This window comes from Syzygium oleosum, unplaced genomic scaffold (assembly GCF_021117445.2).
Source record: "Syzygium oleosum isolate NSW1041296 unplaced genomic scaffold, Sole_v2.1 Sole_v2.16, whole genome shotgun sequence".
Taxonomy (NCBI): domain Eukaryota; kingdom Viridiplantae; phylum Streptophyta; class Magnoliopsida; order Myrtales; family Myrtaceae; genus Syzygium; species Syzygium oleosum.
Window position 1 is genome coordinate 6287326 of NW_026607500.1, and position 12638 is coordinate 6299963.

The following is a 12638-nucleotide window of genomic DNA, read 5'->3' on the forward strand; positions in this document are numbered from 1 at the left end:
AGAACTGTGGGATTTTGATCAGCAACCACAAATGGGTCCCGTCCAATTATCTTAACAATAGGACGACATCCCCCTTCAGCATCAAAATGAGGAATGAAACTTAGTATAACACTTTTTATCACAAGTGCCTGATCTGGTGGAGGCCAATCTGAATCAGCATTCTGTGTGGAAACATAGTGGAGGTATCTCAGCTGGGAAGGCAACGGATCCAGTGTCGATGTCAGCTGCAAGAGTTGACGCGGCGCTTTCTTGTAAATCATGTCAAGTGTTTTCTGCTCCCCATCCTGCTTCTTCCTATATAACAAAAGAGAAGCCAACATGAACGCCAAAACCGGCCATGCACCCCTTTCACAATGCATCAACAGCATGTTCTGTTTTGTATCAGATGACAGCCATTCATTGGCAGATTTCAAGAAGTTGTGGATAATCTCCACTCTCAGTATAGGGCAATCTCCATAATTTTGAGGGAATTCCACGACGGGTATAGCATATTCAAACAATACTTAAGCTATTTGGCTTTGGTTTTCTTGCTCTCCAAAATTGAGCACCATGAAAGGGGCAGCAGGAAATTGGTCTTGGAGTCTTGCAACTACGCCTCTCATGTAATTCTCATATTCATCATTCTTCAACCAGTCTGTGGTAATTTGGCCGAAAAAGGACCAATCCGTGGTAAGACAGTATTCAAACACTGCATCCACATCCACATATGTAAATCATTATGTGCATAAGATTTCCGTACAAATATAGATGAAGCTAACAGAAGACATCTAACATCAAGTGTGTCCTTCCTTTGGGCTCAGTATAAACTTGATAGACTATGAAATGAATTTACTTCTTGAAGTAAAATGAAGTACTCATGCAAGATAGCTTCCAAATCGTGTATGATGACTTGCTACGCTGTCAAAAGTTGTTTAGAAACTAAACCGAAGAAATAAGCTCATAAACTTCCAGAAAAGAGTGACTAGGAAAGGTTCTTGTAAAGTACCAAACCCATGTACTGCAAATCATTTCCATGCAGCGTGATTGATATTTCCAGAGAAGTGGTGAAGGATAAGCACCATTCTGCAGATAAACCTATTGAATGCTTATGACCTTTCACCGGCAAGTTCATTTGGGAATGGTGAAATATGCATTTATGACAAGACAGTAGCACCCGCGAGAGCTTTTGAGATTAACAAGGAAGCAATCACAGAAAGTGCTTGTAGCTAATTAGCTCCATCGAAGAATATTTCTTTCTACTTCTAGGCTTTCCAGCCTTTTAAGACAAACAGCATCCATTTGTATCTTAAAAAGTCTTGGTGAATTGTTCATGCGCCTTCTTAACCAAGTGAAGTGGGCCCACTGAGAAATAAGCTTGGATTGATTTTGAGCAGATGTAGTTAACGAAGCAACATCTTGATCAACATTGGACATTCAGTTTCACTTGATTTCAAACTACCAAAAAAAAAACGAATGGACTGGAAAGAAATTAAATCTGTAGCATCCGAAACATTTTGGTTATGTTAAGTGCACATTTATTTTGAAAGTATAAACAAGCTTGATGCAAAGGTTAGAAAATGTTTATCGTTGGATATGAATCTGATTATTTTGGCTATCGATATTTGGAGGAACAAAATAGGAAAACGATAAGAACTGATGATGTTACATTCAGTGAGAACATGATGTACAATGACAAATCTGTGGTAGAATCTAGTATGAGGAAACAAACAGAGGAGACTAGAGAGATTCAATTGGAGGGGGTTTCTAAGAACATTTTGCTTAGGGATTATGAAATTGTTTGTTGTAGACTCTGATCAAGAATCAGGACAAGAATCGCCTACGCCTAAACCCATTTTAAGAGGACTCAGTAGAATTTCTAAACTTGTACAGAGGTGTTCTCCATCATTGAACATTGCTTTTGACTGCAAACCAGAATATTATTCACAAGCAATGTAGGTTAAAGATTCTGTCAAGTGGGAGTCGGCAATCCTGGTTAGAATACTTTTCACCAGCTCCGGAGTGTTAAGTAATGCATGTGTTGACTTTTTGAATGAGCTCTCCTTTTCAATAGGTAACTCCCAGCGGCCACAGAAGTTGTGGCCTGTGGTACAATTTAATCGTTGCCTGGTACATGAGTTTCCGCTGAGTGATACTAGAAGTGGACTAATAATTGGCAGACAAAGTTAATCAAAAGCGATTGCAAGGGTACATGAAACAATTTATTAGGCCTGTAATGCTTATGCAAGGTGGCTTGCTAATCAGCGTTTCTTGATAGGAGGCAATGAGTTCAGCTCAGTAACCTCCAGTCAGATATTACTCTGCTTCTGCATGAAGCCGGCTGTTTCTTATTCTAGTGTCATGGATCGTGATTCTCTCGTACTCCTGAGCCTTGTGAGTGGTGCTTGGGGTTATCGAGTGAAGAGTGAGGATGCAGAAGGGGTGAATACTGTTGTCGGCTAAGTTCGTATACTAGAAATTGAAATCAAATGTCAAGGAAACTAACCTGAAAGCAGTGCAAACAAATAAGTAAAATGTTGATCCGAGCCCAACGAAATAACGTCGTGTCCTTAAGACGAATTTGGCCCCTCAATCAGTACCCGAGGATATTGGACAATCGTCTCCCAGGATAGAACGGATCTCGTTCCTCCGAAGCGGTACGTATCCGGAGGACTCCTTCGAACGCAATTTTGCAGAACAATCGCACAAAATGATGAAGTGAAAAATGTCTAGAGTGCGTCGGGAAAATGTCTCGCGGGAATATATAAAATGCCACGAAGAGTCACTTTTCGAACTAACTGTTCTGTCATATCTTAGTGGCGAAAATGAAGAGTTACAAGGGTTCGTGAACAGCAGCGAAGGGCTTCGGTTTTCGTTCGGGCGAACCGAACCTCACGAACAGACATGTTTGTTTGTCCAAAAATAAATAAATAAATAATTTCTAAACAATGTATCTGTTCGGAAAAAATAAAAACCGATAGAGGGTGGATCCGGAATGGAACGGAACCGAACCGGCTGGACGGACGGCGGCGAGCGGGGGGACCGACCTAGCTTGGCGTAGGTCCTCTCTCTTCCACAAAAGTGGGGTACCCCTTGGGGCCCAAACCCATTTGTGAGGCTCAACTATTTGAACCCATCTCCCATCTCTCTTCTATTCAATGTGGAACACTTTCAACCACACACTTTTCATTCAATTCTATGGGATTTAGATGCCAAAATCCCAACAATCCCCCACATGAATGAAAAGTTATGATATCATGACTCTTTGTGTATGCATGAGATGCAAAGTGCGATTATTCCATGAGAAAATGTTGCATCAGGATAAGTAGTCTGAGACTTTGAACTTTCCTTAGTGAAATCTATCGGACTTACTCAGTCAATCAGTAGACTTGATGTCTTTGAACTGTCGACCTTTGGTGTAAGCCTAGACAATAGAAATCACACAACTGTTTCTCGAACAAAATTGGTTCTCACTGCTGTGTTCGTTTTGGCCATGAACACCGCCTGGTCTCATGAGTGTTTTAGAGAATTCGGCCTTTTCAATTCTCACAGAAGCGGCCCTCACTTCACACTAACATAGGTGATTTCTGAACATATAATATATCACATACTCAAGTCAGAATCATTAAAAGCTTTTGCTTAACCTTTACATATTAGTACTGTCTTCATCCGGGAATGAGTAAAAAATTTGACAGTACTCTACACTGTCTTCATAACTTAGTTGTCCCTTTGAACCTAGATCTTGGGATCTCCAGTCAACTAGGTAGGGTTTCCGCTATGATGACTTGTTTATAGGCCTTAAACCCATTCCCCTTGATGTTTTCGCAACCATCTCTCTAGTTAGGCCTTTTGTCAATGGATCCGCAACATTATCTTTTGACTTCACATAGTCAATGGTGATAATTCCACTAGAAAGAAGTTGTCTTATTGTGTCATGTCTTCGACGTATGTGTCGAGACTTACCGTTATACGTGACATTCCTTGCCCTTCCTATTGCCGCTTAACTATCACAATGTATACAAACAACGAGCACTGGTTTAGGCCAATTAGGAATATCTTCCAAGAAATTTCGAAGCCACTCTGCTTCTTCACCGGCTTTATCCAAAGCAATAAATTCTGATTCCATAGTGGATATAGCAATACAAGTTTGTTTGGATGATTTCCAAGACACTGCCGCTCCCCCAAGTGTGAATACATATCCACTTGTCGATTTTGTGTCTTTAGTGCCGGTTATCCAATTTGTATCACAATATCCTTCAAGTACCGCTGGATATTCTGTGTAATGCAAAGCATAATCTTGAGTATGCTTTAAGTAGTCCAATAAACGTTTCATAGCTTTCCAATGATTTTCATTTGGACTAACTGTAAATCGACTTAGCTTGCTAACTGCACAAGCTATGTCCGGCCTAGTACAGTTCATGACATACATTAAACTGCCTAGTATACTAGCATACTCATTTTGAGCCTTACTTTCACCAGTATTCTTTGAAAGATGTAAATTAACATCTATCGGAGTCTTTACTGGTACAATATCTAGATTCTTGTACTTTCCAAGAATCGTCTCGATATAATGGGATTGTGATAGAGCTAATCCTCCAGATGTCTTATGGATTTTAACTCCTAAAATAACATCTGCAACCCCCATATCTTTCATATCAAATTTACTTGTGAGCATGCGTTTGGTCGCATTAACAACCTCACTATTGCTGCCCATTATAAGCATGTCGTCTACATATAAGCACAAAATGGCAAAACCATTATGAGTGTTCTTAATATATACACATTTATCACACTGTTAATCTTAAAACCATTCGACAACATAACTTGGTCGAATTTAGCATGCCATTGTTTCGGTGCTTGTTTCAATCCATAGAGTGACTTGATAAGCCGACATACTTTCTTCTCTTGTCCTGAAACAATGAACCCTTCGGGTTGTTCCAAATATATTTCTTCTTCCAAATCCCCGTTTAAGAAGGCCGTCTTAACATCCATTTGATGGATTTCAAGCTTATACACCGCTGCTATGGCAATTAGCATCCTTATAGATGTAATTCTAGTAACAGGTGAATAAGTATCAAAATAATCAAGACCTTCTCGTTGCTTGTATCATTTTACTACAAGCCTAGCCTTATATTTATCAATAGCACCATCCGCTTTCATTTTCCTCTTGAAAATCCACTTACATTGTAGTGGTTTATTACCAGGAGGAAGGTCAACCAATTCCCATGTATGGTTTGACAATATGGATTCAACTTCACTATTGATAGCTTCTTTCCAGAACGGGGCTTCTGGCGAAGTCACAGCTTCTTTGAATGTCCGAGGCTCATTCTCTAACAGATACATTAAGAAATCAGGTCCAAAAGACGTGGAAGTCCTTTGTCTTTTACTACGTCTAGGTTCATCCTCCATTGGATCACTTCTAGATATAGTATCTCGAGGCCTCTTGTTATTATCAATTGGCTCATATACTATGTTATACGGAAATATATTTTCAAAGAACGAAGCGTCTCTTGATTCAATGATCGTATTAACATGTATATCTGGGATCTCTGACTTGTGAACAAGAAAACGATATGCATTGCTATTCTGTGCATATCCAATAAAGACACAGTCAACAGTCTTTGGTCCTATCTTAACCTTTTTAGGCTTAGGAACCGCAACTTTAGCCAAACACCCCCACACTTTGAGATAATTCAAGTTAGGCATTCTGCCTTTCCATTTCTCATAGGGAGTTTGTTGTGTCTTTCTGTGGGGTACTCTATTTAAAATAAAATTCGCCGTCAAAACAGCTTCCCCCCACAAATTCTGTGGTAAACCGGAACTATTCAACAATGCATTCATTGTTTCCTTTAAAGACCGGTTTTTCCTTTCCGCTACTCCATTAGATTGCGGCGTATAAGGAGGAGTCATTTGGTGAACGATACCAAACTCAGTACAAATTTCCTCAAAAGGAAATTCATATTCACCTCCTCTGTCACTTCTTATCATTTTAACTTTCTTATTCAACTGAGTTTCAACTTCGGACTTATAAATTCTAAAAGCATTCACAGCCTCATCTTTGCTACTAAGCAAATAAACATAACAATACCTCGAGCAGTCATCTATAAATGTGATAAAATACTTATTACCACCTCTTGACGGTATTGATTTCATATCACATATATCTGTGTATATCAAATCTAAAGGTTCTGAGACTCTATTGTCTACAGAATGAAAAGGAGGCTTAGAAAATTTAGATTCAACACACACTTGGCATTTCTCACTTGAACAATCAAATTTCGGCAACAGTCCCATATTCATTAATTTCTTTATCGACTTATAGTTAACGTGTCCTAATCTAGCATGCCATAAATTAGGAGACTCAAGCACATAAGCAGAAACAACTTTATTCATAACATCATTGGGTACAACAGTCATTACATTCAACTTGAAAAGACCATCACTAAGATAACCCTTTCCTACATACATCTCATTCTTGGAGAGTACAAACTTATCAGACACAAACACCAACTTGAAGCCATTCTTGCTAAGGAGAGATCCAGACACTAAATTCTTACGAACATGTGGCACATGCAGAACATTATTTAGTGTCACAATCTTTCCAGATGTCATCTTTAGAGCAATCTTTCCGACACCTTCAACCTTAGAAGTTGATGAATTACCCATATAAAGTTTTTCATCACCCCCTACAGTTGTGTAGGTCGAGAACATCGATCTATTTGCATAGATATGACGAGTTGCTCCAGTATCAATCCACCACTCCTTGGGGTTTCCCACCATATTACACTCGGATATCATAGCAGTTAAATTGATATCATCAACACCATTGGAAATTTCTTCCACCACATTAGCCTGAGTTTTCTGTCTTTTCTTGGCTCTGCAGTCTTTGGCTCGATGTCCAGACTTACCACAGTTGAAGCACTTGCCAACGAACTTCTTCAGGCCTTGGGTGAATCCCTCTCCAGACTTGCTAGGCATTTTCCTCTTCTTGTTGGGTTTTGATCCTTCTTCAACAACATTGGCCCTTGAGACCGCCAGATTGCTGCCAACTTTCTTCTCGGAATTCCTATTGTCTTCCTCAATCCTCAACCGAACAATCAAGTCTTCAAGTGACAACTCCTTTCTCTTGTGTTTGAGATAATTTTTGAAATCTCTCCAGGATGGTGGCAATTTTTCAATGAATGCAGCCACTTGAAATGTCTCACTTAGAGTCATTCCTTTAGCATGAATATCATGCATAATCACTTGAAGCTCTTGAACCTGACTTAAGACGGTCTTTGAATCAACCATCTTGAAGTCCAGAAATTTACCGACAATGAATTTCTTCAATCCGGCATCTTCGATTTTGTATTTCTTGTCCAGACTATCCCATAACTCTTTAGCCGTTTTTAGCGGACTATATACGTTATAGAGAGTATTGTCCAGACCGTTGAGGACATAATTGCGACACAGGAAGTCAGAATGATTCCATGCATCCACAGCAGCAAGCTTTTCTTTATTTGTCCCTCCAACGTCCAATTTAGGACCATCCTCATTGAGGAATCTAGCCAAGTTCAAGGTCGTGAGATAGAACATCTTTTGTTGCCATCTTTTGAAATCCGTACCATTGAACTTTTCTGGCTTTTCTCCGTGATTCGAAATAGGATTAACTGGAGTCGAAGCCGAAGCCATTTCTGAAATATAAACACAGAACATATTCACGAACAGAATCGGAAATATATGACTACGAACAGAGTCGATTGGTCATGAACAGAATTGAGAATTTCAATACGAACAGAAATGAAAAATTTGTTCACGAACAGAATTGAAAATTTCTAATATGAACAGAAACGAAAAATTTGTTAACGAACAGAATGTGTGACCAGAATGTACAAACATAATCGTATTCTATACGACTATGACAAGGAACATACGAACTCTACAAAAGTTCGAATTAAAGAAACGGCAATATGATATTCGATAGAAAAACTCAATGAACAACGCATAAGAATATACGAACAGAACCGAAGCAAATTCGTCTTAAGATTGTTGTCGGCTAAGTTCGTATACTAGAAATTGAAATCAAAAGTCAAGGAAACTAACCTGAAAGCAGTGCAAACAAATAAGTAAAATGTTGATCCGAGCCCAACGAAATAACGTCGTGTCCTTAAGACGAATTTTGCCCCTCAATCAGTACCCGAAGATATTGGACAATCATCTCCCAGGATAGAACGGATCTCATTCCTCCGAAGCGGTACGTATCCGGAGGACTCATTCGAACGCAATTTTGCAGAACAATCGCACAAAATGATGAAGTGAAAAATGTCTAGAGTGCGTCGAGAAAATGTCTCGCGGGAATATATAAAATGCCACGAAGAGTCACTTTTCGAACTAACTGTTCTGTCATATCTTAGTGGCGAAAATGAAGAGTTACAAGGGTTCGTGAACAGCAGCGAAGGGCTTCGATTTTCGTTCGGGCGAACCGAACCTCACGAACAGACATGTTTGTTTGTCCAAAAATAAATAAATAAATAATTTCTAAACAATGTGTCTGTTCGGAAAAAATAAAAATCGATAGAGAGTGGACCCGAAACCGAACCGGACGGACGGCGGCGGCGCGCGCGCTGGGGGACCGACCTAGCTTGGCGTAGGTCCTCTCTCTTCCACAAAAGTGGAGTATCCCTTGGGGCCCAAACCCATTTGTGAGGCTCAACTATTTGAACCCATCTCCCATCTCTCTTCTATTCAATGTGGGACACTTTCAACCACACATTTTTCATTCAATTCTATGGGATTTAGATGCCAAAATCCCAATAAATACAACTGGGTCGTGGAAGTGGTATCAGGACGGTTGGTGTTAGGAGTTCTAGGATAGAAAGAATATACCCTTAGGAGCTCTGAAGGCGGGATTGACCTCCCGTTCACAAACTGGTCGGGAGCTAATGCCACTCTCCTGATGAGGCCACATCAAGCCGAAACCAGTTGTCGCACCTAAACGAAATTTGTGCCTCGCTTGATGGACTAGACGCATGAGCCAAGCTGGATGTGGTACGATCCGATACGAAGAAGATATTCGCCGTGTTGCTCTTGGGAACAGCTAGTGGACAAAGGCTGGCCTGGTGTGATCGACGACCAGGTGCCGCATGGGTTATTCCGCGACTAAGGAATAGTCGGCCCGTGACAAGTGGTATTAGAGCAGGATCTCTCCAGTAGGTGAGTCAGTCGCAGAAAACCTGTGGTCTACGCGGTCCTACAAGGGCGGAGAGTGAATCACCGGGGCCAAAAGAATGCTCGGACAAAGTGCGGCTCTCGACTTGCTCCTAGGATGAACAGGGGCACTGGAAAAGAACTAATTCCTCACTGAATAGGGAAAACATTCCTGGATTGATCTGGCGAATCTCAAGATGGGTCTACTATCACGTTATCAACAAAGAGAAACCTCCATTGGTCTGCCGAAGCAACCAGTGGAGAGAAGTTGTTTTGTTGGGCGAGCGTCCACCACTCATGTAAGTCCCAAAGGAAGCGGCATTGATGGTGAGAATTGACGTAGGGAAGCAACAGACTAGCCCGCAACAAGGGCATTGCGGAATTGAGTGGGGGAGAATGTCACAGATCGTGATTCTCTTGTACTCATGAGCCTTGTGAGTGGTGCTTGGGGTTATCTAGTGAAGAGTGAGGATGCAGAAAGGGTGAATACAACTGGGTTGCGAGAGTGGTATCAGGACGGTTGGTGTTAGGAGTTCTAGGATAGAAAGAATATATCCTTAAGAGTTCTGAAAGCGGGGTTGGCCTCCCGTATACAAACTAATCGGGAGGTGATATCGCTCTCCTGATGAGGCCATGACAAGCCGAAACTAGTTGTCGTACCTAAACGAAATCTGTGCCTCGCTTGATGGACTAGACGCCCGAGTCAAGCTGGGCGTGGTACGATCCAATATGAAGAAGATATTCGCCATGTTGCTCTTGGGAACAGCTAGTGGACGAAGGTTGGCCTAGCGCGGTCGACGCGGCAGGCGCTGCGCGGGTTATTCCACGGCCAAGGAACAGTCGGCCCGTGACACTAGTCTATGGAATCCATCCTTGATTTTTGTGGCCCTAGAACCCCATTTCACACCCTCCCAAAAAATAACTATTGATTCTGCAAAATTACTATGGTAATAGTATGCCACCAATGCTTTAGCAGAAGCATATCAGTAACGTAAACTGTTTGTTGCCAAACCAAACAGGCTTCCTGTTAATTCTCCCATTGTTGAAGTACCTTTGTCCCAAGAGAAGGTAAATCGTAGAATACAAAAGTAGAGGCAATTAATGCCAGCTCAATGAATCCAGAACACTAAAGCAAAAGAAAGTAGGTAGAAAACGGTACCCTGCCAATGTTGCACTTTCAAATTATCAAGAGACCAATATTGAACATTTAAAAAACTTACCATAAACTCTTTCAGAAACTTCCATAACCCCATCTGGTGGTTTCCTGCGAAAAGTATCTACTGGGTAAGGACATCGTTCACCAAGATTAAATCAAATTTCTTCAAGTCAAGCATCTTAAAGGAGCCAGAGAAGCACCCACATTATGAAGGGAAATCAAGAAGTCATCCCAGTTCGATATATCCAAGACGATTGACAAATTTTTTTATGGATTTTTACACGTAACTTTGGGCTAGGGGAAGCTTTGTGTCATTGATTCATTTATTTTGGGTGGAGCCTTCTCTTATTGCATGAAAGATTGTTCGTAGGTAGTTACCCTCGCTAGTTCTTCCTACTATACAAGTAACCAATGGCCTGAAACTCCTTACTGTTCTTAATTGCATCAAAGATGCGAAACTCGCATGTTTCTATTACTCCTTCCCGCTCCTCTTCTTTAGTTTGACATTGACTTCCTCAGTAATTAACTTGTCTATGGCAAACGTGGAAAAGATTAAATTGATCTTATTTTGCTAAACGCAGTGGTGATGTATTAAGGCAACGAAGCTTTTCTGCCAGTCTCTAAATCAACTCACCGAGTATACATATCACCGTTCACTTCGCTGAATTGGTTGAGCTGTGAGCCCCTATCTACCTGTGCATTATCAATCGGCCAGGAAAGTGCATTCTCGGCCTGTGTATTACCAATAAGCCAAGAATCTGCATATTCGGTCTCTTCATAGACGTCATCGGGCTGTGAGTCCAAATCCCACTGTTCCCCGGGGCCACACAACTCCTCGATCATCCTCCGTACTTCAGACATCCGAGGGCGCATAGGTGAATTCGAGGTTACACAACGGGTCGCCAACCCCAACAGCTCGAACATCGCCACTTCAATGTCCTGGGGGTCCACATCGAATACTTCAACCCAAGTAGGCCGGCTCTCGCAAACAACGGACTCAACCCAAGTAGGAAGATCTACACTTTGACCTTCCACATTGAGGAGAGTCTGGGTGGGCGGCTTCCCAGTCAAGAGCTCCAGAAGCAACATCCCGAAGTCATACACATCCGCCTTTGACGGGTCTGCCCCAGCCATGGAGGCAGGCCTTGTGAGGTGGGGGAGACTGTAATCGGAGACCCGGGCCTCGTAGGACGGCGTGAGGAGGACGTTGGACGACTTAATGTTCCCATGGTGACTAGCCTGGGAGTGCAGGTGCTCGATGGCTCGGGCAGCTCCCAGGGCAATCGAAAGCCTGACTTGCCAGCTCAGGAGAATCTCTCTGAATCCGTGCAACTGGTCCGACAAGCTTCCCAAGGTCATGTAATCGTACAAGAGGATCTTCACGTCTTTGCTGTCGTAATAACCCCTCAGAGGGAGCAGGTTCTTATGGTCCATCACTCCGAGAGCTACGACCTTGTCCCCGAAATCCTCGGCCGACAAGACCACATGGTTGAGCCTCTTCACGACCACCACCGTGGTCCCATCGTCCAGGTGTGCCTTGTAAGTCGTCCCGACCGTCCCTTTCCCCAATACCTCCACACTGGCCCTAAAAAGATCCTCAAGATCGAACCTCTTCGCGGGGTTCCCCAACAACACCAGGTCTTTTCTTTCTGGCTCAGGCTCTTGCGGCTTGTTCTGTGTCGCATTTTTTTCCGGCTCAGGCTCTTGCGGCTTGTTCAGGGTCTCATTTTTCTCCGATGTTGATTTACTGCTGCTCTTCCTGTTGCCAATCCTTCGCCACAGGTTGTTCATGGCGTAACTTCTTATCCAATGAGAGCGAATTGAAATGCACACGTTTGATTTGGCTCTGGCTTCACCACCCAAGCGCAATAGCTTTCTTCATTCTTCTTCTCCTCTTTTTGGTTTGGTTTTTCTTGTCATTTGCTCATCCCATTTTCTTCGTCTATTATCAGGAGGTCAACGACAAAGCGCTACAACAAGTCAACGTCCATTACTTGGGCACGAAGATAGAGGAGTAATGTGAAAACAAAATTTAGGATACTTTGCTTCAATGCAAACTTGATGACAAAAAAAAATACATTTTATAAAAAAATTAATATTACGAAAAATCTCAAATTTGTACACTTGTAATAATTTTACCCCAAATTAATTTGTTAATCACAAAAAACCCCAAACTAGTACACCTGTGACAAATTTAATCCCTGTTGGTTTCCGTTAAATTTTACCGTCAAATTACTGAGTTTGATGACACGTGACAGTTGACGGATGTACCAATTTGGGGTTTTACTCCTCTGTTTATTACAAGTTTACCAATTTATGA

The 12638-nt window shown here is 41.8% G+C and overlaps 1 protein-coding gene across 1 annotated transcript; it reads right to left on the reverse strand.

The window, feature by feature from the left end:
• Nucleotide 1: 1 nt before the first annotated feature.
• LOC115684383 (probable inactive receptor kinase At1g48480) lies at nucleotides 2–12207 on the reverse strand. The gene is made up of 3 exons (XM_030609117.2): nucleotides 10953–12207; nucleotides 10383–10426; nucleotides 2–688 (listed from the first exon to the last, which is right to left on the reverse strand). Exons 1-3 carry the CDS (start codon nucleotides 12107–12109, stop codon nucleotides 504–506), a joined length of 1386 nt encoding a protein of 461 aa, XP_030464977.2. The 5' UTR covers nucleotides 12110–12207; the 3' UTR covers nucleotides 2–503.
• Nucleotides 12208–12638: the final 431 nt, after the last annotated feature.

Coding starts and splice junctions, on each gene's coding strand:
- LOC115684383 (XM_030609117.2), bottom strand. CDS start 12,109: ATGAACAACCTGTGGCGAAGGATTGGCAACAGGAAGAGCAGCAGTAAA. Junction 10,427..10,952: donor AACGGTGATATGTATACTCG/GTGAGTTGATTT, acceptor TACTTTTCGCAG/GAAACCACCAGATGGGGTTA. Junction 689..10,382: donor AGTTTCTGAAAGAGTTTATG/GTAAGTTTTTTA, acceptor ATGTGGATGCAG/TGTTTGAATACTGTCTTACC.